Raw genomic sequence first — 25,135 nt, forward strand, 5'->3', positions numbered from 1 at the left:
CCTAACCTCCGCGCACTCCCTCTTTCTCCGTCTTCTTCGCGCGCTCTCCTTCCCACCTTCTCGCGGTCGACGAGCCGTGTTTCCCTGCACGACGGGGCAGCGAATGATTTGATCGAGCACCGCGATGTCGCACCGCGCGACCGCACACGCGTTCCTTCAAGTCCTACACTGACAGACCGTGATACGCGACGCGCAAAACCGTACGCTGATACAGTTCGGCGGAGTCAGCTGAGCGCGCGCGAACGAGAGCACCTCGCGCGGACACGATACGATTCGCCGCCGTCACGCTCGGCGCGGTACAACCAACTCCCGCGAGAGATCTCGACGTGCCACACACAGGCGAGGCGTCCCCGCGTCCCTGCCACTGGTCGACCGGAGGCGAGTCTGCACAGCGAGATTTGCGAATACCGCGCGAATCGAGTTGGTCGAGCTAGAGCTCCTCCGAGTTGTTCCTGAGGGATCCTTGCTGCTTGACGCCTGGGTAAGTCTCTCTCGCTTGGCGTGCGCCGTTCTCTTTGGCGACTCCAAAATTCTTGCGCTTTCGCTTCTCTTTTTTTTCCCTTGTGTGTCTCTCTTTCTCTCTCTCTCTCTCTCTCTCTCTCCTGACTATCCCGTCCGAACGTCGATCGAACGACCGTAATCGCGCGCGCGACAGACGACGAGGACGACAAGGACGACGCCACTCGCAACTCTCGCAACAAGCGCGGCTCTCCGTTCCCGTGTGTGCGCTCCTTCCTTCCCTCTCCTGTCCCGTCTCGCCGCGCGAACTCCGCTCCGCGCACTATGCAACCTGTCCTACGGCGGGGTAGAAGCGGACGCCGACCCCTGGGCGCACTTTCGAAAGAGCGTAGCGCCGTCGATATAGCATATCCGGCGCGCGGCGCTCGCAAGATCGGTTTGTTGTGCGCCACGCGTCGCGCGTTTCCGACGCTACGCGCGCTGCGTTCGGTCTCTCTCGCCCGCGCGCGTCGGTCATTTCCGCCTTCCGGGAATGACCCTCCAACTTCCGGCGAGGATCCTCCGACCGTTGAGACGCGCCATGGCGGGGGAGCAGTGGGAGGTGATCAGGCGGAGATATTTGGCGAGAATGTTGCTTTTGGAGGAATTTTATTTCTGGAGCAAGATATATATGTATGTTTCCGTATGATTTCTTCCGTATGTACATCCCCATTTTCTCGGCTACTTGTTTTTTGTTTTTTTTTTCTTACGTTAGAGCAACGCAAAGCTACACGGAACATAACCACCTCGCGAATTCGTGTGTCGTTGCGGGAATTAGCGGGATACGCGTTGAACCGCGATCGCGAAATTGTTATCTGGTCATGGCCACGGTGGCCGGCAATCGCCGCGACACTTTACCAGGTGATCGTACTCGGATATAAATAAATTAGACGCTGGCACTTCTCTCGTCGGCGCGGACGATGAATTTCAGCGTAATGGACTGGTAAACTCTGCATACTTTTACGAATTTCTTCGTATTTTCCAGACTGCTCGCGAATTTTTCATTGAACGTTTCATAACACACGATTTCTTGCGTCGTTTCTTGTTTCTTGTTGTAGCTTTGCGAAGTTACACGAATGCTAAGAAGTATGTTTACTTCAGCTGCTGAAAACTGGCGTGTCTCTCTCTCTCTCTCTCTCTCTCTCTCTCAATATAACTGAGTTTTCAGAATTTCGAAATATTCTCCCTGGCGTTTGGAGAGATTCTCTCGATTCACGTCGTATCCTCTATCCGGAATGGAGAATCACGTGTATTTTTGACGCGCGTATGTGCAAAGGTCTCCCAAAAATTCCGAAAACGCGCCTGCCAGGGTCTCTAGCCAACGTCCATTATGTTTCGGAATAACTATGATATCACAAGGGATATAGAAACTGTATATTGAAAAAACACCTACGGAGATAGAGATATATACATATATATGTATATACGGATAGAGATGTAGTTAGTATACTACGTACGAGAGACATACGCGTTTCTCGATCGAGTGTCTGCGTCATACGACGCTGAGCGACGTGACTCAGCGAATCACAATAGCGTCGTCTTTTAACGCGCGTTTCAACGAGCCAACGCGTTTCAGCATGCTTCCCTTACTCTTTCAGACGTTGCCGAGAGAAGAATGTTACGATCAAACGACGTGCAAATGACGATAAATCCATGACAATGCAGAGATCGTGTGGGATGGCTGGCGAACGTCGGAGAGGTGGCCGGCGGTAGCCGCTGCTTATGACCCTCTTACCTCTTTACCGTTTCTTCCTGCCAAGAACGACTACCGCGCCGTGAGGGACCCCGCGGCCCCGCGGAGGCCGCGTACTCCGATGAGGATTTCGGCGCGATCAGTTTGCATTTGCTAGCCGGTAGTCATCTAGCGCGAGAGGCGCACCCCGGGACCGCTCCTCGAGAAACCCGCTCCCGCCTTTACGCGCGCGCGTCAAGTTTTCTTGTCGTCGTCGTCGTCGTCGTCGTCGTCGTCCAGCATCAACCGCGTCGGCTTCTCGTCCACGGTCGATCCGCCGCTTCGCCCAGGAGTTCGCCCGCCGCTTTCGTCCCCCTCCTTCCCGCGGAGGTCGTACCCGATAATCGATCCACCTGTTAAGCCGTCAATGAGAGCAGGAAGGTAGGCCTTGTCGACGCTCCTCTTCTTGTTCCTCGCGAAACGACGCTCGCGAACTTTTCCGCTAATATTTTTCTTAGTTTAAATACTTTAAATCATTTATTCTTAATTTCTAATTTTCCAGCTCGGTACTTCTAATTGATATATTTACCCGGGTAATTCCCGCGCTTTGATATCAAAGCGAAAGAATATTCTTTTAACGAGTAGAACGTTTTTCGTAAGATAAACTTATCTTGTAACAAAAAGGAGGTAAAAAAGCATTATGATTACGTAATAAGTAAAGTTTGCAAATCTCTAGACTCGATCGTGTATTCACAAGCCTCAATTTAAGACGTTGTTGTCTTAAATTGAGGCTTATTATTGCCTCTGATATTCTCGTTTATTTAAAGTTACATTTGATTTACGAAAATTTTGAAATTGACTTAAGGAGTTCAAATAAAATTAGAAAGAATAATGTATATAATTAGTTTCTTTCTACTTTTATAAATGATAATAAAATCTGCTTACATTTATTGTCAGATATAAAATTAACTTTTTTCTCTACAAAAAATTTCATAATATTTCTTTCAATTATTTAGATCGCGTCAAACGATTCATGGATGAAAACGAAGAAACTATATAACTGTAGCTTCTACAATATATGTATACACGTAGACGCATCTAAATCGCTGACTCACTGCGGCTTTATCGCCACACGGTGAAACTCCGGTGAAACTCGTCATTACTACGTCAAATTAGACAATTTCTCTACGAGAAACTGAACGATTTTGCACGGCGACAGAAAAGGCATTTGCTCTGATCACGGAGACACGACATAGAAAAGAGCTGTGAGTACCACATTTTTCGAATTATGATCTCATTATGGGAGATCGTTCTGGATGTACCAAGAGCTTCGAGTATTGCTTGTCGGATTATAGCGAGAGAAATGTGACAAATATTTTTTTCACAATTATTCGAGATAAATTGCGGATTATCTGGCGGGGGTGTTCGAGGCACGAAATCCGTATTTTTGGACACTCGCAGCCTTTTTCTCGCGTGCCGCGTCCGATTAGGATCGGCGCACGCGAACGATATATTGAAAGCCGCCTCGTAGCCGAGGTGTTCCCGCCTCATCATTTTCCCGTCGAGAGACGCCGACGAGGGCGTCTTTGAGGGACGCTTCGGGTCATACGGCGCGGGAGCACGGCTCTCCGAGACGGTGTATATTTGCGTCCCCGAGTTGTTACGTACGGAGCAGAGCTCAACGTCGTAAGGTACATATGTCGGAACGGTGTATAGTACGTCAGAAACGTTTACGCGACATCGTTGTGTCTATCCTGATGAAGGTAGACACGTGGATTTGGATCGCGCGTAAAAGTCAGGAACGAAAGAATTGTACTTTAAGCGCCGTCTACAATGAGATTTAAAACTTAAAAAAATTGACTAATTGTAGTTGATTATTCTCTTCACGTGAGGAGAATATAATCAACTATAATTGATCAATTTTCTTTTAAATTTTAAGTCTTAAGTCTCACTGCAGACGCCGCTTACAGACGTAGATAATGCATACGGATTGTTTGACAATTTCGGCAATTCTTATTTGAAACGATTTAATAACTACTGAATTTTATAAGCGACTTTTATTTTTTTCAGGGTAAGATGGAGGAGGAAGATGTGAGGACGGCAGTGGAGCTGTACATTTACGATCTTACCAAGGGAATGGCCACGATGATGTCGCGAATACTTATCGGTAAGCACGAGGAATTACTAAATGACAGTATTAATAGTTACGTAAATATATCGCTTGTATTAATCTTTTTAACTCGATTTTTCTGGGGACATTTTGTTATAACAAAAATGAAAATTATTCATAAATAAAAAGGAAATTAGGATAGTCTTTTAAAGCAAAAGTCATTAACTTCTCCTATGCACTTTATAATTAATAACAAAGGCATAAGATTCCGAAAAATTTTATTATTTATGTTTTTATACACATTGATTAATATTTATTATTTATTGAAAGGTAATTAAATGATGTTCAGGGGGTAAGAAGCTATTTTGTTAAAAATGTCATTGACCTAAAGAATTGAGCCCTGCGTCATGTGCATCTGCTTGCGTCGTGATTGATCACAATATTTATTGAGGCGGAATGCTGTTTTCATCGCTGTTTTCATCGGGCAATTTTAAGCTCTCTTACCTTGAGCCGGAATGTTATTTAAAGATATAACGTGGCGGAAAATGTCTTTCTTTGTTATGCGCGGTGAAAACAGCGATCGCAGTTCTTCTGCCTTCGTGTTGCAATTTTGGTAGATAATGGATTAATATATAACTTTGACTTTTTAAGTAAAATTCTGTAATTGAGATCACTGAATGGTAGGATCATTTTGATTATTTTTATTTTAAATATACGTTCGAAGTATTTCAGTTCGCAGAAAAGAGCTGACGTGAACAATCGATTTCTTGACAGTCGTCTTCTTCGATTCTGCCAGTCATGCACGCTCGTAATACGCTCATTATCGCTATCACCGCGTCTTATTGCACCTCTCGGCGTTGCGACTCTTGCCAGATCGTACGGACGATTTCGGATTAAAGGCGATTTAAATATAAACAGCCGTCGAGAATTGGTGACACTTTGGGCGACGATGACTCATTGTCACAGAGTGGCGACGTTGTTGTTATCGGCCAGCTACGACGATTAATCGATGCGCTCCACTGGGATACAACGAGAAACGCGAACACGCGTCGAAGTGCGCAGGGTCGGATCTTTTCAAAATGCACGATAAATAAAATTAAAAAAGAAAAACATGGGAAAAGATTTATTCACCGTGCTAGGTAACTAAAATTCTTCTTAGAGATTTAGAAATGAATGACTCGAAAGACGAAGTGTGAGAAGGCGTGCAAACGCGCGCGGTATGCGCGGCAATAATTTAGAGAATCGCAGGTGCAGCGGGACCAACGCGGAAGCGGTCGGAAAGGGTGCCAGAGAGCGGGGTGCCCCGTAAAACCGTACGAAATTCCATGCGGATGGCGTAAAGCGCGAACCGTGTCTGCGCCACGTGCGTTCGAGCCACGTTCTCGCGCTCTCGGACGTCTATTTTCGAGTTCGTCGAGTGCAGCGTTCGTTCCAATGCTCTAAGAAATTTTCAATCTGGATGAATTGGCGGTTGTTTCAGACCGAAGTCGAGTGTCGAGTAGAAACCTTGGAAACGTCGGAATTATCTTGCGGATAAATTGTTTCGGCAATGCCATAGAGAATTATGATTCTCCCGAGAAATAGATTCTCAGTCGCAGGAATTCGTTACTTCTAGTCAGATTAATGCTGAGAACGATTGTGCCAATTATTTAATAATTTTTTTTTAATCCAACTTAAAGAAAGTCTTAATTTATCGATAAATAAAGGTACAATTGCCACCCTTGTCAGGGCACTAAATCGAAAATTTGCGTTACGTAAAGTTACCTTCTATAAATATATCCCGTTGCATCTACGGCCGTCAAAAGCTCGAGATTCGCCTTCCGTCTTCGAATTCGTCGTAAACGTCGGCGTCTCTCGCACCGCTCTGGAAGTAATTATAACGGCCAGGTTATTTCTTGCGAGGCCGACATCACCGGGAGGTGCCCGAGAGGTGCAATGAGAAAGCCACGAAGCGATACGCGTGTACGCGGATGTACTTAGCTATTTCCGCGGTGCAGAACTGGGTCGAAGGAGGCGCATACGGGTCCGCAAGCTCGAGCTTCATCCAGGCCTCCGCGTTTCGCCGCTAGCCGATCTAGCCGGTGAATTTACACGAGGACACGCCGCGACAATTATTATCGTCCCCGTCGGTCCTTGGAACAAGTATCGCGAGCCTGAGTTTAAGCCTGTCTCGAGGTTGCTTAGTTGGATCACGTCGGGGATGCAAATAGAATCAGTTTTCATGTAATTCCGAATTTTTTCTGGATCCGAAAACTTGGAACTAGCTAATATTCCACTGAAGTTTTGAGGGCCGTCTTTTAATTCTTCTCTTTTGAGGGATATACTGTCCAAGAGACATCTTATAACGTTGCCAAATTTTATTAAAATTAAAATTATTTGCACCGGTAAATATTTATCGTATGATTATTATCAATTCTTATTAGTTTTATTATCGTAAAATTTTACGCGCGGAAATCATTACTGCCAATTAATTGCCAAATAATTATTTTTTATTTAATGTAAAATAGTCTTAATTCTATATCGAGGAGTAAATGCGCTAAAATTATATTAAGAAAATTATATGAATGCCTGATAAACGCGCGTACCACAGATATCATTAAATATTATTTTATACTGTTGTATTTGTTTTGTCATTAAAATAGCGATCGTTAATCTAACTTTTGTTCGTAGGTCGTCAGTTGGACGGAATATGGCACACAGGGATAGTCGCATACGGAAGGGAGTACTTCTTCGGCCCGGCCGGCATCCAGAGTGTCCGACCCGTGAGTATCCTCCGCCACTGGCGGATCTGATTGTCTCGATTGGGACACGATCGAGCGTTTAGTAGCGCTGCCTGCATCACGGCGACGCCGGCAGAAACGTTAAAATACAACGCCGGGTTTTCGTTCAGTCACGCAGGTGGTTCCCGTCGCGCCGTACTCGATACTCCGCCCGAGTGCTTTCTTTCCTTCTCGTGAGTATTTCCGCGCGTTCACAAACATCAATCGCTACTGCTCGGCCAGTATCAACAACGCATTAGTAAGCAGCGCGTCCTGCCGCCGAGCTCTCGGGGATGAGGGAATGGGGGGAGGAGGCGAGCTTTCTGTGTTTGTTGAATAAACACCGGATCCATTCTGCCGGTGCTGAACTCCCACGCTAAGCAACATTTCTCCCTTTTCATTTACTCACACGTTTCTGCAGCAACATTAACAATCTCAGGTCAGGTCATCGATGGGGTCATTGCGCGACAACGTCGCTAGGACAAGTGCAATATAAATAATCCGGGGCCGTGCTATCAACGAGCCGAGAATTAATGGTTCCCGTCGCTTCCCGCGTCACGCTCGGTACACCTATCGGTGCGCCGATGCATCCGCGGCCCCCCCGAAGCCGCGACCGATCATCGGAAGGCCTAGTCGTAGAGCGACGGAGTCGCTCGGCGGGCCATACGATACGCTAGACACGGGCGGGAACTAAATTTGGTGCGGTTCAATCCGAAAATAATCCCCGCTGCACGCACACGCGCGCACGCACGTGCACGCACACATCCGCTTCCTCAATCCGCTCTCTCTCTCTCTCTCTTTCTCTCTTACGATAATTCTCTTTTCTGACCTATGTTCCACGTGAGTTCAGACTCGACGCAAGGCGAAGGTAAGGTCCATCCGTGTCTACATCCCCGCATGCGACAAAATGTTTCCCCGATTATTACCGGTGTGGTTGCTTCGTAATCGCTGCAGCCGTATAGCCGGTCCATCCTCCGCTTGGCTAGACAGTGTAGTTACGCCAGAATAGTTCTTCCCTGCGTTCCCTAGAGCTCAGACGAATTTTCATAGTCTTCTTATGTATTAAAATACAAAGCGAGACCAGCGACACAAAAATCATTCGAAAGTTGATCCTAGGAGTACCAAGTTGACGAGTTTTGAGATACGATGCTACTCTTCTTGCGTATCTCTCTAACTAATCTTTTTATTATATTTGTATTGATAATTTTTTTTTTTTAGTAAAATGCGAAAATAACTCGTGCAATTTTTTGAATTTTGTCTAAATTATGCAGCAATTTTACTAAAATTATATTATAAAACTAATTATATTATATTAAAATCTTCCCTTGGTCAGTATGCGAATTCCTTCGTGCAAGCTGAAGCGGTCGCTACTGGCGAGCGATTGCGGATGTAATAATCGCGACACCGACACGCGTCTAAAAGCAACGCGATGAAATCATTACGGCTGCATTACTTTATCCACGCTGACGAAAATAAGCATACGGGTACGCGCGTGACTAATGCACGCGTAATTGTAATGCGCGTCGCTTTATGACACCGTGAAAAACGATATAACTGACACACTCATTTCCACCTACGAAGTCCTCCCCCGTGAAACTCTATTTGGCTGCGCGAATATGTTACAGATACTTTTTATAATAATTAGAGAAAATATTTAAGCTTGAACGAAATCATAAATCAAAGGATATAAAATTGCCAATCTAAGCCGACACAAGGTGAACGTGTGTAAAATAATACAGTATATTAATTACAATAGTAGACTTTTCGACCTTGATTTTGGCTTATCTTTAGTACAGAAACTGCTTGAAATATAAAAGTATAAAAAGTAATTTTAAAAAATAACATAAAAAACATAAATAAGTTACGGTATAAATAGTCATCAAATTAATTATAAAAGCCTTAGCATGTAAAAGTGAATTGATGTGTAGTCATCTAGTTTATCGTCCAAAGATAGAAGGACACTTCTCTAATATTATACATTTGGTAAAATGTTTAAGCAGTATCGTCAAAAAGATAACGCAAAGTAACGGAGTTTATAGGCGAAATAATTAGCGCAGAGAAGTGACATAATTAATATGCTAATTATTTCGCTCACAAATTCCGTTACATTACTTTGCATTTTTTTTATCTTTATGACGTTACTGCTTAAGCGTTTTAATGCCTAATAAAAAATATTGTCTTTTATCTTTGGACGCACTAAACTGCATAACTATTGTACGCAATTCACTTTTACACGCAAAAGCTTTTAATTAGTTTGACGATTATTTATACCGTGACGTATTTATGTCTTCTATTTATGTAATTTTTTATTACTTTTTTATATTTGTTTCAAGCAATTTCTGTATCCAAAATGTGAGTCTCTTGTTGTAATTAATATACTGTATTATTTTACATACGTTCACCTTGTGTCAGCTTAAATTGTGGCAAGTTTATTTCTTTCAATATTTTTTATATATATTTATAAATACTTACTTTATACATCTAATTATAGTACTGACTGTACTATAATAAATATTATCTCTAAATCACATTTATATCCTTTGCAAAATTTTCATATCCCGCCAATTTTCCTCAATAGGCATTACAACCTGTGTATCGATTATCTTTTTCTCGCGAAGATGTCTTCTCGTTCCGTCATCCACGCAAATGCATATCGCTTGCGACTGGTCTTTATGATATAGAATTTTCTTTCTTGGATCTCATCAGCTTCACCACGACTGTCACGTCGGCATCTACGCGACCAACATCTCGTCCAACAATGTATTGCCTGAACGGGCATCCTTAATTGCTCCTTTTTTTTAGCAAAATACCCCTTTTTTCGCACGGCATCTTTGGCCAGCAATTTCAGGAACGCAAATCTTAATTTCGGAAGTGCGCGCGCGCCACGCACTCATCCTTCAACGTCGGCGTCTCGTTCGCCGTGGCGTTCTCCGAGCACCAGCAGTCCGCGTGCGAGCCGTTTCCCGCTCTCGGGAGCGCTCTCGAAGAGAGCGCGGAAGGACAGTTCTTTCTCACCCCGATTTTTTATCCGTTCTCACTTCCTGTCTCCGATTCGTAAGTGCTCACGTGAAACGGGCGCGTTTCCGGTTTCGTCCCGCAGCCGACGGAAGTGGAGATCTTGTGGTCGAGTGCTGCGAGAAAGAGAGGAAAAGCGAGTGCAATTTTGAGCTCGGAAGGTGAAAGAATAAATTCACGAAAATCACAATTTGTGATATTGTACAGTTCCGTGAATAGAAAACTATACCGCATTATTAAAATATCAAGTAATATTTTTACCTTCTAACTTCTCGAGGGAGTTTGTTTGAAGAATTAAGCAGTCGGTTAATTTAGCACGCTAATTGAATAAAATTTTCGATTTCTGAATGATATCTGTTAATTCCTATTCTCGCATCTTGATTTTCGAGCGGCGGAGTTTCTCAGTAAATCCCTCCATTCTCATCGAGGACTACATATCGTGATCTGACGCAAACTGAATTAATTAAAGTTTCCTGCTCATTCGATGTGTAATATATCTTATTTTTTTGTTTTTCTGTATCGCATGGATTCCACTATTTTTTTTTGTATAAAAATTTGCACCGTCGACACGTTCCCTCGGGAGGTCCAGCCCTCGGAGCACGTAATGAACGCTTTCTTCCCCTGTCTCGCCTCTCTCCTCGCTCTTCACTTCCGCCGGACCGCGTCTTTCTTTTGCGTTCTAGAAGAGGTCGCGGCTCCAACGCGTGCCGCGGGCGTCTATTTTCGGCGGTTTCTCGCAGGGAAGCGCGAGATTTGTCGTAGTTCTAAAATTACGCGGCCACTAATGCCAGGAGGAGGCGGGTGTTCTCTCTACTTTTCTCATCCTCTCTTGCGCCCGCTCTCTTTCTCTTTTCTCTTCTGTCTCTCCGGCGAACGAAACCGCGGCCGTTGGATCAGCGCAGCTGCCGCGAAATTGACATTGACGGCGCGGCGCGGATTTTCCCGGAACGCGATTTTAACGACGACCGCTCGACGGCATTTCGTGTTTCAGGGTGGCACGGAGTTACGGGATCCGCAGAGGATCGAGAAGCTCGGCGAGACTTACCTGCCCTACCCGGTCTTCCTGGAGTACATAAACGGCCTGGGGACTTCCACGTTTGCGTGAGTATCGTCGGCTGATGCCTGCGCGCCGAGATGTGTGTGTTCGTGTTGCGAAAGCTGATTCGGTCGCAGCTCTCGCCGTCTGTGTCTTCATTTTGTAGTTGGAATTGTGGGAAGGCAAATCATGTGCTCGTATGCATTTCTGTGCTGCATTAAATTAATGTTACTTTTCGTTCACTTTACTATAGTTACTTTCGTTTATTTTACACTTTCTTTTTCAAAGCGTGACTCGTCGTTCAAATTTAATCGCGTCTCTTTCTCTTTGTAAATGTAAATTTATTCGTTAATTTATTGAAGGAATCACGTGTCACTTCTATGATCTTCCATGGAGACTTTCATTTTTGTTGCGTAAGATTTATTCGACTTTTTTCTTTGGAAATTACGTATTTGGTTTTTTATCGTTCAATTTTATTTCCTCATTGTCAGACTTTGTTATCTAATAATTTAATTTGTCTTTGATATTCAAAGATTAGTCTTTTGTTTTTGACTTTTGTTGAACAAAACGTCCTTTTTTTTTCAGACCGGGCACATACAATCTTTTCAAGCACAATTGCAATTCCTTCACCGAGGAAGTCAGCAACTTCCTGGTAGGCAAGGGCATTCCCAAGTATATTCTTGATCTACCAGAAGAAATATTACAAACGTACGTCTTATCTCGATTTGATATTTAATATTATGTTTATTATAAAAAAAATATAAATATTTGTTGCATTTATTTTGAAGCGATATTTTAATACATTTAATTTTTTATTTATTATATTTATTTTTAGACCTATCGGACAAGCTTTAGGACCATTGATAGAAACATTAAGCAGTAGCTCGAGTGCTGGATTTACAGTCGGTCAGAGATTCGTCGAGCCGCTAGGCTCGGTCCAGAGGGAAGCTTCGCCGGAATATCAACTCCTAAATACAGCCATCGAAGAAGCAAGGTACAATTTCGCGCGTGATTATCATTTTACAGGTTTTTACAGGTATTTTACAAAGATTTCGCACGTGCTCGCAGGTTGAATTCGATCGCGTTAGAGGAACGGAGGAACGTCATTAACGAGAAGTTAGCGAAGAAAGACCGGAAGAAGAAAAAGAAGAAAAAGGAGAAGAAAGATAAAGGTAGCAGGGAGGCCACCGGCAGCGACAGCAACAGTACCGGACCGAGCAATTGCTGCGCAGATATGGCGGAGAACGAGAGTGCGTAGAATTTTATACTGCAAATTGAAAAATAATTAATAATAAAAATAGTTATAATTTGAAAAATAAATCTATAAATTTGATATTTATTATCAGGTGCAATCGGGGAGACGCAGCAGCAGGCAGCTAATGGAGAAAACGCGCCTGCGGAGATGCTACCGTCTGAGCGAGTGATGCAGATGGAGGAGGATGAGAAGCGCGAGCAAGAAGAGAAGAAACGCCGTCGAGATCCACCGATAGTATTCAAAGACCTGATAGATGTGCGAATGGAGTACGAAGGTTTGGTGAACGCCCTCAAAGGGAAGTTGAACGACGAGGAACAAACGTGCCTGGATGAACTGCGGCAATACGTCTTGGAGGACGAGGGTTCCTGGGCTCTAGGCGATAACTTCTTGAACTTCGTTGGTGAGCTAATACGTATTCCTGAAAATATATGACATATATTGTGTGTTATGTTATATTAAAATTCTATTGAATTAAATGGCTTCTTAGGTCGAGTACTCTACGATAAATCGCTAGACAGTGACGTGCGAGTAAAACTGTTGAATGTGCTGTCCGTCGCTGCACTGAAGGACGATGTGATTCTGTTGTTGCACCAAGACAGGCGGGAGCACATCATCATGACTTATGCCTTCGACATCGATCGGCATCCGCCGGAGGAGCAACTTCCACTCGCACAGTTTGTAAGCATAAACGAAATTATTAGGTTAATGATTATTTTTAATATCTTTCGAAAATTTTATTGAACCAAAAATTGAAAAATCTGAAAAATGACTATGACTGATTTCACTTCGGATAATTTTTTATATTTTTCGATTTCTGCTATAAAAATTTTTCGAAAATTTTTTTGAACCAAAAATCGAAAAATCTGAAAAATGACTATGACTGATTTGACCTCGGACAATAATTTATATTTTTCGATTTCTGCAATAAAAATTGTTCGAAAATCTTATAATTTTATATTGATTTATATCTACATTTATTTATAATTTTATATTGATTATTATCTATATTTTATATCTATGTATACTATATTTTCTTGACTTTTTGTACATTAAGGTAGCAACTTTTAATATTTATACTTAATTTTCTGAGAGTCTTTAACATCAGTGCTTTAATTGTTTTCTGAACAGTTGGCAAATATGTTCGAGAATCTCAGTAGCTCGGAATGGCTGCTCTACATATCAGAGTGGCAGCATCAGGATCAGAACATCAGCAGCAATATTAGCAACATAAGGGTGACGACCAAGGTTGCGGTGCACTCGCTGCTCTCAAATTCGGAAGACCTGCAGATCCGCGGTGCGGCCATCATCCACAACCTTGCCTGCAAGGAGGTAAAAACTGTGGTCTGTATCCTTCCCGTTCCAATTAACATTTTCACTCATCACCGATTTTTGCTTTCATTTTCGCAACTCATCGTCGCAAGCTCTTCGCGTATCGAAGGCATACACATCTTATCGAAGATTACAATTCTACAATTATTTGTTTTAAGATATAGATCCTTTTCTGCGTAATACGGTAGTTTTTCACATTGTAGATTTTGTTTGTTTTACGTGTTTCAAATAGGATTGTAGAGGAAGGAACGTACGCGAATTTGTGTTAAAAGTCCTTCGATGCGCGATTTTCATTTGTAATGCCGCTTTCGGAATGCGTGCTCGCCGATGTCGCAAGAGAACAAGCCTCGCACTGTGCCCTGAGAAAGAAGTGCTGCCTTTATTTAATAGAAAATAAAAGAAGTATTAGCTCTGTAAATCGCTGTCAATGCTAAACGCGATCGTCGATACGTGGATACGTCTCGCCTGGTAACCCGATTCCACGAACGAGCAACGAAAAGGACATGAAAGAGAACACGTACTTGCCATTAATAAAAAAAAAAAAAAAAGAACGGCTCAAAGGATACATGACTCACTCTCGATGCTCGTTTGCATGCGCGCACTCAAGCTCTCTAATAGCGCTGCGTGTGACGGATACCTTTCCAGAAATCGGATTGCTGTTTTTTCAGAAAATGAACAAAAGCAAAAATCTGCGGCGACTTTTACCGAAAGGCAGCATTTCTAAGGTACCTATCCAAATCCATGTTAGATCGAACCGTGCGCTGCGGTAAGTCGTCAACTCTTATCGGTGATTCTGCGTGCCATCGAGTACACGTGTATTAATATGTAACGCGATGTGCGCGACTAATTTCTCACGTGAGTGTTCGATAATATCGTGTATATGCTAACGATTACTAAAACTCCAGAGAATTACAGAGAGCTCACGTAACAGCGGTGCTCCCAAGCTTAATCCTAAATCTAATGTAACATTACACGTTCTGTAAAAAAAAGAGAAACTGTAATTGTTTTTTACTTGAAAAAACAAATTAATTTAATTCGATTAAATTAACTTTGAAATGAACACGAAGCTTCCAAATTTTTCGCGAGCGCAATTTATATTGCAACTTGACAATCGTTAGCTTAACGTCGCGTCGTGCAATCGTATCTTCATTCATCTTTTTTTTTTAATTCGCGCAAGTGAGACACGTAATTTTTGAAATGCCCGTAATGTGTGAACCGTAGGTGTTCGACGACGTCGCAGTGGAGCTGACGATGGCGTTGCTGCAATATTTCAACGGCAGTCCCGCGGAGGAGCAGCTGTACACGTGCATGAAGTCGCTGGCCCGCTTCACGCAGATCAGCGGCCAAGAGGTGCCGCAGCTCATACAGATGATCGGACCCGAACCGAACAAATTCAGGGGTACCTCTCAGAGGATTGACGAGCAGATCGAACAAGTTAACAAGAAGCTACGCTAAATGTCGACCATCTGCGAAAATGTCGTGTTTACAAGTGTGAGATAAAACCGGACACGCTTCCATTATGTTTAAAATGGATTTTTAGAAATTCTATCGAGTCATATTTAATATTATTATTATATATTATTATTTATGAAGATTAATTATTGTTGTCATTTTAATATTATTGTACGTATATTATTATTATTAGATTGCGTGAGACGCCGCAGCGTTTCTTTAACTTCACTTTACACTTTTTTATTCGACACCTTTTCTTTTTGTAGATAATTAAAGAGTAACACGATTTTACGCGACACCTTGCCGTTCTACGCGAAGCGGTGAAAGATAGGAATGAAACGCGTGTGGCGCGATTACGCGCCCGCCATGTGCGCCACTATCTCCCGATTTAAAAAATTCTGACTGGTAGCGTTAGAAGATTTCGACGAAATCTCCAAATTAGCTGTATCGGTGTAGTAACGGTGTGTCGCTTACGCACGTAAGCGACACGCCGTTGTCGCGCTCTACCGATTATACGTCCGTTCTTCGTACGACGCTTTTCGTCGATGCGAAATAAAATTTTGGCAACAAAGACGACTTTCTCTGTAATGTCGATTACTTTCCCCGTCGATTTCCAGGAGACGCGCATTAAAAAAGAACGAGGGATCAACCTACCGCCGAATCTTGCGTCATCGTAAATAAAGTAGAGATAGAACTGGCGACTAGTAGCTGTAGAGACAGCTGTTATTAATCCCACATCAAGGTACCTGGCACCCGATTGCACGTGGGGTCTTTATCAAATTGTCAACAGCGCTCATAACACCGGCGACACTTAATCGGCGCAATTAATTGAGATCTCGTGAGAATTTTTACAGCTTTTAGGGATAGACGACGCGGGCTGTGTTCGGAAAGCGTGCTATCGAAGTGTCGACTGAATTGTTTCGTCCTTGTTTTACCTAATTAAAAACGATAAAAATAAAATGGCAATGATACTGATAACACATACCGAATAGCACAGTCGACATGGCTTGCGAAACCGCGAGTCCCGAATCTCGTTAGTTTCTTGCTTGTGTCTCGTCGGCGAGGATGTCCGACGAGGAGTGCCCGCCGATTATGGAACGGAAGCCGCGCTTCACGACAGTGACCAAGTACCTGCCGGTGCTCGAGTGGCTACCGCGATACACCCGGTTGAAAGCCGTGTCGGACCTCATAGCGGGCATCACTCTGGGCCTGACTATGATACCTCAGAGTATGGCCTATGCGGTACTGGCTGAACGGATTCCGCAGGTATTATAGCTCGTTTGCCGTTTCCACTTCTTATCTTGATTAAAACAATAAGCATAAACAAGTTAATATCTGTTACTATTATAACTCTGTAACTATTATAAACGTGGGTATTTCTCATGTACATACATATATTTCTTTAAATCCAAATCTATCATGATCATTGCGCTTAAAAAAAAAAGCACTCTCGAATCTTGTTATCTTTTTAAATGCCAGATTGATTGTTTTAAGATTTTTTTAAAATACTATTTTACTAATATTATGATGTATATCTCTCTATGTTCTTAAAGATATTGTATAACAAGTAATGCTTACAGTATGGTCTATACTCTTGTTTTGTGGGCGGTTTCCTGTACATTATCTTCGGAACTGTCAAAGAAGTCTCGATTGGGCCATCGTCCTTGATGTCCCTTCTAACGTTGCAGTACACGCGAGACATGCCGCAGGATTTCGTAATACTCTTTTGTTTCCTGGCTGGATGCGTAGAATTTTTAATGGGCGTACTACATCTAGGCTTGTATTCCAAAATTATCTAATCGATTAAATTTCAATCAATTATCTTCTCTTACGTTTTGCCATGTTTCATATTTTTTATCGCATTGTTTATAACTAAGTATATCGATGCGATTCTTCCTACAGGATTCATGGTGGATTTCATATCGATCCCGGTCACATCGGGTTTTATGTCAGCGGGAGCGCTCATTATAATAATCGCTCAGCTGCAGGGTTTTCTGGGATTGAAACACAAGTCAGAAAATATCGCGGACAACTTGTACAAAATATTTAAAAATATTAATAACGTCCAGCTGGCCGATTTCTCACTCGGGGTTTTCAGTCTCATATTTCTCTTAATCTTCAGAGTGAGTACCGGGATTATAAGCGATAACAGTTTATAACAATCGTAGAAGTATTATACAGATTCTGTCTCTAGAAACTGAAAGACATCGACTATCCTTGCACAAGAAACGAGAGATACGCTTCCAGAAATGCAATGGTAAAAAGGATATTTTGGTACTTCTCCATTGGTAGAAATGCTCTCGTTGTGCTTATAACATCCACGATAGCGTATCAATTCGAAGTGAATACAGGATCTGTTCCTTTTAAGCTCTCAGGTATGGACCTTGTATATAATTATCATTATTGATATTTGGTAGTCGATTCGTGTTATTTAAATAAACGATATCATAATTTTTGTAAGCTACTATAAAATGAAGCACAGATTAATCTATATTTAGTATTCATTGTAAAATTATTAAAAACTGATCATTTATATCGACTTTTAAATACATTATTTTCTTATTAAGCAATTTAAACTTATATATTTAAAAAAATAATTTTTAAACGGTTTTATTTAAAAAATGTACTCTGTATAATGTTTATCTTTCGTACTTTCATAGGGCGTTACGTCAAAATCTTAATCTTGCAGGAAAAATCGAATCCGGCCTTCCCAGAGTAGCGTTACCGCCCTTTTCATCGCAAGTAGGAAATCGAACTTACACGTTCCTCGACATGTGCACTCATTACGGATTAGGGCTAGGGATACTTCCTATTGTATCCGTCTTGGCGAACGTGGCAATAGCCAAAGCGTTTGGTATCGATTTCTATAATTCTTTCAATAATTTTACTTTTGAGTTAGAAACAGATTGTCCCTATAATCACAATTAATAAAACAAAATTATTTTATTATATTTAACAAAATCTTATTCCATTAGTTTTGAATTCGAATTCAATTAATTTTATCTCATCAAAAAATATATATGATATATACATATATCTTTAATTTTGAGGATTTATTTCTTACGATTTATCGTGCAAAATAATAAGAATAAAAAACGAAAAACTTGTTCTGATAAAATATTTATCAGAAATATATCAGAATTATATCCCGAATATTCTGCTTCCTTATGATCTTCTACAGATTAGAATCCTCGGTCGAATATTTTGCTAAGCGAGTAGATGACCTTATAATAGATTTTTCTTGTAGTTATGGGCGCCAATGTTAACGCGACACAGGAAATGCTGGTTCTCGGTCTCAGCAACATATGCGGCAGCTTCGTGTCGTCGCTTCCAACCGCTGGTGCGTTTACGCGAAGCGCAGTCAGCAGTGCCAGCGGAATACAAACACCTCTGGCCGGTTTATATTCTGGTAATAAAGAATCTAATGACATTAATTCAATTCAATTCACAAAATGCCTTAATTCATTTCGTACGCAAGGTATGAGAGATAATGCGACGTTGAATAGAAGCCTGCCAAAAAATTTACTATATTTCATTATAATTTATTATTATACCATAACGCTCTTAATATCTCATGCATAATTAAAGAAATTTACGATTCTAATCTCGGCACGACAGCATGTAATATGCAGCATGACAGCATTGTATAAAGATACGAGGCGCACGTGCGACGCACGTACAACATGTAAAAAGAAGATGTGACAAAAAAAGTAATAGAATGACATTGCGTTTTACAGGTATTATGGCATTGCTGGCGCTGAGCTTCTTGACGCCCTATTTTTATTACATTCCACGCGCGACGCTAGCGGCGGTGCTGATAAGCGCCGTCTTATTCATGATTGACCTGAAGATCATAAAATTACTCTGGAAAGGAAGCAGTCAGTATTGCGTGTTTCATTGCGCGTGTGTATACACAGATCAGACGGGAGTGATGAAGCAACAGACTTACATAACGTATTATATATTTCTTTTCTTGCAGAATTGGATGCGATTGCGGCGATAGGGACCTTTGTGGTCTCCACTCTTATCGGCATCGAGATCGGACTGCTTCTCGGTATCCTCTTCAACTTGATCCTTTTCATCCGACTGTCCTCGAGACTGACGCTTCACACAGTCGACTGCAAAGTATATATAAACGCAATTATAGAATATTGTATATTTATATATAATTTATATAAAATTTAAATTATATATAAATTATTAATAATTTATATATTATATTATATTAATATATTATATTGCGTAAACGCGAATGAGACTGTTAAAATCATTTATTCTTTTCCAGACTCATCTGGGAAATAGATACATAATGCTAAAACCCGATACCTGTCTCCATTATCCCACAGTAGCTTCCTTCTGCGACAAAGTCATGAGTTTAGCTACAAACAACGTCCCGTTGATCATGAATTGTAAGCCATTCACCAGTCTTGATTACACTTCGATCAAGGTATGTCTAACATTCGCCAAAATTGATGAATATAATTTCTTTCTGTCGATTCGTAAATGACAATATCTTTTGTTCGAACTATATGTGATTTTTACACAACAGGGTATTGAAATGCTATCAAGAAGACTAAACCATGAAAGAAACCAATTCTGGCTGTTGCAACTTAATTCCGATGTCTTGGAAAGATACAACATTCTCGCCGATAATGAGTACCTTCGTCTGATCGAAAAAAAAGAGAGCATCGCAGATGTTTTTCACGGTACAAAACGTTTGACATTACGATAATTAAGAGATAAATGATTAAATTATTATAAAATGACAATCGAGTAATGTAATCTAATGAATGCTTTTTCAGACAATGCTCTATCCAATAAAGATCCTGAATGTCCGATCAATAACACTGTGAAGAAAGCAACGGAAATGAGAAAGCCGAGTTGCGAAGATCATAATTCATATTCGAATTCGCGACATAAGGATTCCGAATTAAACGCCGAAGAATTGACCTTAATGTCACCATCTGAATGCAGAATACAAGAATAACTAAATCTAAAACTCTGTCTTTTAATAATTTGACCTGTGATTGATTATAAATATGAATGCAAAACTGAATAGTAATAATTATCCAGACCAAAGTCAAGTTCTCAAAACAAAAACGTCTAGATTTCATATGTTACTTGTTTACTGTTACTATAATCTAAAGATAAGAATTTCTTGCATCATTTACGACATATTTTATTTATAATATACACATTTTTAGAAATCATGCATACGCACGCACGTCGGTTTAAATCGCTTAAATTTGGCGCAATTTAATTTCTACTACTTATCACGTGACAGTTTTTCGTTCGTCTTTTTCAAAAACAGACGGCGCTAAGATCGTTCTGGTGCGTGCACGCTGCATTTGCGTGTATTTGAGTATTTCAAATCATTAAAATAATATTTTTTTTATATCGAGCAACGATTTTAATTATTATTTTTATATTTTACTAACAAAAACACGTAGGAACACTTTTTAATTTGTAAGTTAAGTCTATATTCTGAAAAATTAGCATTTCTTCGATGATGATTAAGGTTATATTGTGATGCAGTCCTGTTATTGTTGATTTTTCGTTTTTTTTTTTCTTGATTCTTGAACAGTCTTAAAAATGAGTGTAATTTCCGAATCCGAGAAGAAACGTTTGCGAGCCTTGAAGGAGAGGAAACGAGCGTTTAAAGCAAAGGGACAAATTATACAGCAAGCGTTAAGTAACTTGGTAAGTTTACTTACTATGTTTAATTCATTATGATTTTATATATATAAATTGTTTATTTATACGATTATCATTGTCTCAGAATAATACTACAAATAATAAGAAAATTATATTTGATGACATTGACGAGCAAGATCCGAAGCCAAAGAAAAAGAGAGATCTGTTTGACAGTGACGATGACAACGGCAATGAAAAGGATTCTCTATGGAATGAAGATGAATTTAAAGTCAACAAAAGTAAAAAGGTAAGCGTGTGATACTCTTTGTTTTATTTCTCTTAAGATAATAGTATTAACACAATTTATTTCTTCTACAGACCACTCTTGGCAATGACGCACGTTTTACCCTAGATGATCGTTTTGTAGAAGACAGTCGTCAGACGGAGGAAAGTAAAGTTGTTGAAGGCATCGATGAGTGCAATTTGCAGAAGGAGAAGGAAAAACAATTGGATATCTTAGAAAGTATCTTAGGAACACCACTTACCACAAAAAATCAAGAAGCAAAACCCACCAAGTAAGAATATCTGGATGCACGTAAACAACTTGCAATTGTTACTTTGGATTTAATGATGAGGTTTTTGCAGAAAGGAATTGATGGTACGATATGATCCAACTGAAAATGGACACTGCGAGTACGAGGTGAAAACTGCACGACCGGAGATCAAGGAGAAAAGTACTAAAAAAAAGAAACGTAATAAGTCTTTGCCAGAAACTGAGGAGCCTGCGCCTGCAGAACCAGAAGTATCAAAGGATATTTATTATGCTGTATCTGATACCTTGACGGAAAGCTTGAAGCAGAAAGGGGAATTTAGTTTATTGAAAGCATATGGGAAGGAAAGAGATGACACAGGTGTTTGTTAAGAAAATATCACATTTATATCTTTATTATATCATTTCATTGAGTGATTTTTCGAATTATTTATATTTTCAGAAAATGTCAAGGATAGTGATACATCCACTGTGGAAAATAATAGAGCCCAAAAATTTAAATTTAATTTTAATGCAAATAACGTATTTAAATATGATTCATCTGATAATGAAGATACACGTGAAGTAGCAGATAATCATATAGATAATCAAATGGTTGACGAGACTGAAGAAGATATTCAACAGAATAGCCTGTTTGGCCATAAAGATACTCTATTTTTTGACAGCAATGATGTAAGATTTAATGGTATGTATATTAAAAAATTATTATTAAAGTATTATTTGTCTATCTGTATCAGCTATCATGAAGATGTACATTTTTTTCAGAGGCTGTAAAATTCTTCAGTACAGAAGCTGCTTCAAATGATAAACTTAACGATTTAAGACGCGAATTGAAAACAATTGTACGTATGAAAATTCGTAATAACGAGAGGAGACATCAGCCGTACGGTAAGAAAAGAAAAATTAAAAAATCCCAATAATATTTTTCTATTGTCTTTGACTATCTATATTTGTAAAAATGTAATAATAAATACAAATTGTAATATTATTCTGGATGGATATTATATTCCATGTGTAAAAAATTTTTTGTATTTATGTATAAACAGTAAAACAAACAATAACTTTTTAATAGATTTGCTGTACACGTGAGCATTTTGCATAAATTCGTAAAAAAATTATAGTACAACGTAGAACATTCTGACGATTAAAGATTTTTCCAAAAAGATTCATTTCCCGAAGTTTGTATAAAATGTAAAATTTTTTATGCAGTAAAAGAAAATTATTCCAGTAAAATACAATAATTTTAATAATTTACAGAATTTTTTATTATATATACTATAAATGATATACATAAAATTTGTTTCCAAAAAATTTTTCACATTGAAATAACATTTAACAATATTACCATTACCAGAACAAAATTTATTCAGTAATTATAATTTTATTGTTTGTTTCTCAAATATTTCTACGATGTTCTGCGGTAAATTTTATCTAACAGACCCTGGAATAGCTTATGTGGAAGATTGCATGATATCTGCTGTATATTAGCACTTATTAGATTGTACGCGTTTCTTTCATACGTGGAATAAGCGTCCGGCACACCCAGCTCGATGAAGAGCTCTTTCACCCGCTTTATTTTTTCTCGGTCCGAAACTCCGTAACAGTCCTGTATAGTGACAAAAGAGGAATAATTAATACAACAGCGTTTAATGAAACAATACTTCTAAAAATCAACGATACCCACTTCCAAAATTTTACGCTGTTTCGGAGTTGCACGTTGTAGAGCTATAACAATCAGCCACGTACACTTTCCGTCCTCTATGTCAGTATGATTTTTGCCAAATACATTGGGATCCCCGAAGCAAATCAAATAATCGTATTGGACTTGACACAAGTGCCCTATCTTTAGCAAGATGGTTTCCGCTTGACTGAACATCTCGGGATCCTTTATTCCGGCCTACATCAAATAACGTATCGCAATTTATCGTTATCATCAAAGCAAATCAATTTTTTCGTAGAAATATAATAAAAAATTAATATATATATATATAAGATAACATATAATAATGATAAAAATAATATATAAGAAATTAATATTAATATTAATAAGAATTAATATCGGGAATCTTATAGGAATTTTTTGTTTTATAATACGAAAATTGAGATGAACATACTAACTGCATTGCCGCGGTTATTGGCAGAAGAAACATATATGCAACGATTTGTACTCGACAATGGCATTATATTGATTCATCGTAAACAGATCCAGATTGGGCTTCTTGCCGAAATTAATAGTGAGACCCTCGAAGCATTTCCCCATCACAGTCTCCATTGTGATTTGTCGAAATACTTTCATACATAATTGTTCGATTAAAAAAGAAATGGAGAGGAGCTTACAGCGTTTACATAATGTATAATCGGAAGAAAGATATTTTCGCTCACATCATGGAACGTTTCTAATAGATTAACATAGCAGTCTTTTCCTTTGAAGTACTTTCTAATTAAATAAAACATTGCGCACTGTAATATTAAACTGTCGTTGATTGCCGCTAAACCTAGACCGTTGCATCGATGCCAACATGGTTGGCCTCGGCGAAGTGATGATTGGTCCAGTAAATCGTCGGTCATGAGCAAATAGGCTTGCAACTGTAACAATATTAATTATTTTCATTTATTTTTGAATTAAAATAACTTATTATGTTATTTTTAATTTAAAGATAATATAAATTAAAACGTTACATTATGTGTTTGATTAATTCGAATTAGTCTAAAATATCAGTGTCATATATTATAGAAAAGAAGAATGGAATTTACGTACCAGTTCCACACACCATGCTAAGATCCGTACTAGACGTACGTTTTCTTCTGTAAGTTGTTCACTTGGTACTAGCAGCTTGTAGGCATAAATTAACGTGAAAGCGCGTAGTTTTTTTCCTCCTGGAACATTGTATTGTAGTACCTGTGTAAAAGATATTAGATAAGAAGGATGCATTAATCTGCATATTTGTTTAAATTTATAACTTACTGCCTCATATTTCATTATCATAAGTTGTTTAACTATGTTAGTAAAACACTCGATAATTTTTTTATTTTCTAGATAAAATCTGGTTAGTTCTATTTATTTAGACACTTTTTTTAAGTTATCTTTAAATTTTGAGGGGAGATAATATATTTTTACGAACACTATCATCATGAGAGAGAGAGAGAGAGAGAGAATAAATTCTTATTTAAAATTTTTATATTAACCGTTATATTTATGAAATTTGACTTGACATTATTTATTCTGAAAGAATTTATTTCAAGATGAATTGATCAATTAATCCGTTGAATTTTGATTATATCATCTTTTATATTCTACGTTAGCTATTATGTTAGTATTTTAATTAATAGTGACTTACTTTTTCCGTCCATTTAGCAACACCTGGAACTTTTAAATTCTTATCTTCGATCCCTTTCATGATATCACGGACAATGTCAGGCCATATTGCCATCATCTGCTGATTTTCCTCCTTGCTTGCTAGCCATATCGTTTGATTCACGGATTGAGCCATTTACGCTATAATCCAATGTTCTAAAGTTTTAACAAACGTTAAAAGTTATGACAAATGACAGGCAACAATGACAATTCAGTCACGTCATAAATAAAATAGCGATAAATTACAAGCCAACAATTTAATAACGAGAACCGATGAAATAACAATTTTCCTTGTCAAATTTACATTTCTTATATCATACGCTTTGTCTCTTAAACTTTGTTTGTTTTTTCAGAAAAAAGAAGGCACGAAAAGAGAACTAAAAGTCTGTTCTTTGTTTAGACATACATATATACGCGATACATTGAACAACAATGCATATGCATGATCTTTTAGATCGGAAGAGCACACG

The 25,135-nt window shown here is 39.5% G+C and overlaps 3 protein-coding genes and 1 pseudogene across 14 annotated transcripts; 3 read left to right on the forward strand and 1 right to left on the reverse strand.

Moving 5' to 3' along the window:
* Nucleotides 1-392: 392 nt before the first annotated feature.
* LOC105459800 lies at nucleotides 393-15,697 on the forward strand. Of its 10 annotated transcripts, XM_011706074.1 has the most exons (14): nucleotides 403-481; nucleotides 2,097-2,611; nucleotides 3,187-3,435; nucleotides 4,241-4,337; nucleotides 6,951-7,042; nucleotides 11,046-11,155; nucleotides 11,676-11,798; nucleotides 11,926-12,084; nucleotides 12,159-12,340; nucleotides 12,437-12,745; nucleotides 12,833-13,023; nucleotides 13,474-13,674; nucleotides 14,343-14,399; nucleotides 14,896-15,697. In XM_011706074.1, exons 4-14 carry the CDS (start codon nucleotides 4,247-4,249, stop codon nucleotides 15,127-15,129), a joined length of 1,749 nt encoding a protein of 582 aa, XP_011704376.1. In that variant the 5' UTR covers nucleotides 403-481; nucleotides 2,097-2,611; nucleotides 3,187-3,435; nucleotides 4,241-4,246; the 3' UTR covers nucleotides 15,130-15,697. The 10 variants fall into 10 exon arrangements, with proteins under 10 accessions (XP_011704378.1, XP_011704376.1, XP_011704382.1 ...); XM_011706076.1 differs by lacking the exon at nucleotides 2,097-2,611 and having other exon boundaries at nucleotides 393-481; XM_011706080.1 differs by lacking the exon at nucleotides 14,343-14,399 and having other exon boundaries at nucleotides 13,474-13,686.
* Nucleotides 15,698-15,783: 86 nt separating this feature from the next.
* LOC105459798 (sodium-independent sulfate anion transporter-like) lies at nucleotides 15,784-20,125 on the forward strand. The gene is made up of 11 exons (XM_011706070.1): nucleotides 15,784-16,392; nucleotides 16,707-16,902; nucleotides 17,029-17,249; nucleotides 17,321-17,501; nucleotides 17,816-17,980; nucleotides 18,374-18,535; nucleotides 18,864-19,004; nucleotides 19,106-19,251; nucleotides 19,412-19,573; nucleotides 19,676-19,832; nucleotides 19,929-20,125. Exons 1-11 carry the CDS (start codon nucleotides 16,192-16,194, stop codon nucleotides 20,111-20,113), a joined length of 1,917 nt encoding a protein of 638 aa, XP_011704372.1. The 5' UTR covers nucleotides 15,784-16,191; the 3' UTR covers nucleotides 20,114-20,125.
* Nucleotides 20,126-20,250: 125 nt separating this feature from the next.
* On the forward strand, nucleotides 20,251-22,554 carry LOC105459797 (probable RNA-binding protein CG14230). 3 transcript variants are annotated; one of them, XM_011706067.1, is made up of 7 exons: nucleotides 20,251-20,592; nucleotides 20,711-20,826; nucleotides 20,906-21,067; nucleotides 21,139-21,335; nucleotides 21,406-21,671; nucleotides 21,753-21,995; nucleotides 22,076-22,554. In XM_011706067.1, exons 2-7 carry the CDS (start codon nucleotides 20,719-20,721, stop codon nucleotides 22,228-22,230), a joined length of 1,131 nt encoding a protein of 376 aa, XP_011704369.1. In that variant the 5' UTR covers nucleotides 20,251-20,592; nucleotides 20,711-20,718; the 3' UTR covers nucleotides 22,231-22,554. The 3 variants fall into 3 exon arrangements, with proteins under 3 accessions (XP_011704369.1, XP_011704371.1, XP_011704370.1); XM_011706069.1 differs by having other exon boundaries at nucleotides 20,251-20,457; XM_011706068.1 differs by lacking the exon at nucleotides 20,251-20,592 and having other exon boundaries at nucleotides 20,599-20,826.
* Nucleotides 22,555-22,657: 103 nt separating this feature from the next.
* Nucleotides 22,658-25,094, reverse strand: LOC105459804 (annotated as a pseudogene).
* Between the last annotated feature and the right edge of the window lie 41 nt (nucleotides 25,095-25,135).

This window comes from Wasmannia auropunctata, unplaced genomic scaffold (genome assembly GCF_000956235.1).
Source record: "Wasmannia auropunctata unplaced genomic scaffold, wasmannia.A_1.0 LD333617.1, whole genome shotgun sequence".
NCBI classification, from domain to species: domain Eukaryota; kingdom Metazoa; phylum Arthropoda; class Insecta; order Hymenoptera; family Formicidae; genus Wasmannia; species Wasmannia auropunctata.

Excerpts from the sequence above, each read along its gene's own strand:
- LOC105459800 (XM_011706071.1), top strand. The coding sequence starts at position 10,839 with ATGCCAGGAGGAGGCGGGTGTTCTCTCTACTTTTCTCATCCTCTCTTG. Across the intron at positions 12,085-12,158 it reads ACAGCCATCGAAGAAGCAAG|GTTGAATTCGATCGCGTTAG; the intron begins GTACAATTTCGC and ends ACGTGCTCGCAG. Across the intron at positions 12,746-12,832 it reads TAACTTCTTGAACTTCGTTG|GTCGAGTACTCTACGATAAA; the intron begins GTGAGCTAATAC and ends ATGGCTTCTTAG.
- LOC105459797 (XM_011706067.1), top strand. The coding sequence starts at position 20,719 with ATGAGTGTAATTTCCGAATCCGAGAAGAAACGTTTGCGAGCCTTGAAG. Across the intron at positions 21,068-21,138 it reads AAGTCAACAAAAGTAAAAAG|ACCACTCTTGGCAATGACGC; the intron begins GTAAGCGTGTGA and ends TTTCTTCTACAG. Across the intron at positions 21,996-22,075 it reads CAATGATGTAAGATTTAATG|AGGCTGTAAAATTCTTCAGT; the intron begins GTATGTATATTA and ends CATTTTTTTCAG.
- LOC105459798 (XM_011706070.1), top strand. The coding sequence starts at position 16,192 with ATGTCCGACGAGGAGTGCCCGCCGATTATGGAACGGAAGCCGCGCTTC. Across the intron at positions 17,981-18,373 it reads GGCAATAGCCAAAGCGTTTG|TTATGGGCGCCAATGTTAAC; the intron begins GTATCGATTTCT and ends TTTTTCTTGTAG. Across the intron at positions 19,574-19,675 it reads TTGATTACACTTCGATCAAG|GGTATTGAAATGCTATCAAG; the intron begins GTATGTCTAACA and ends TTTACACAACAG.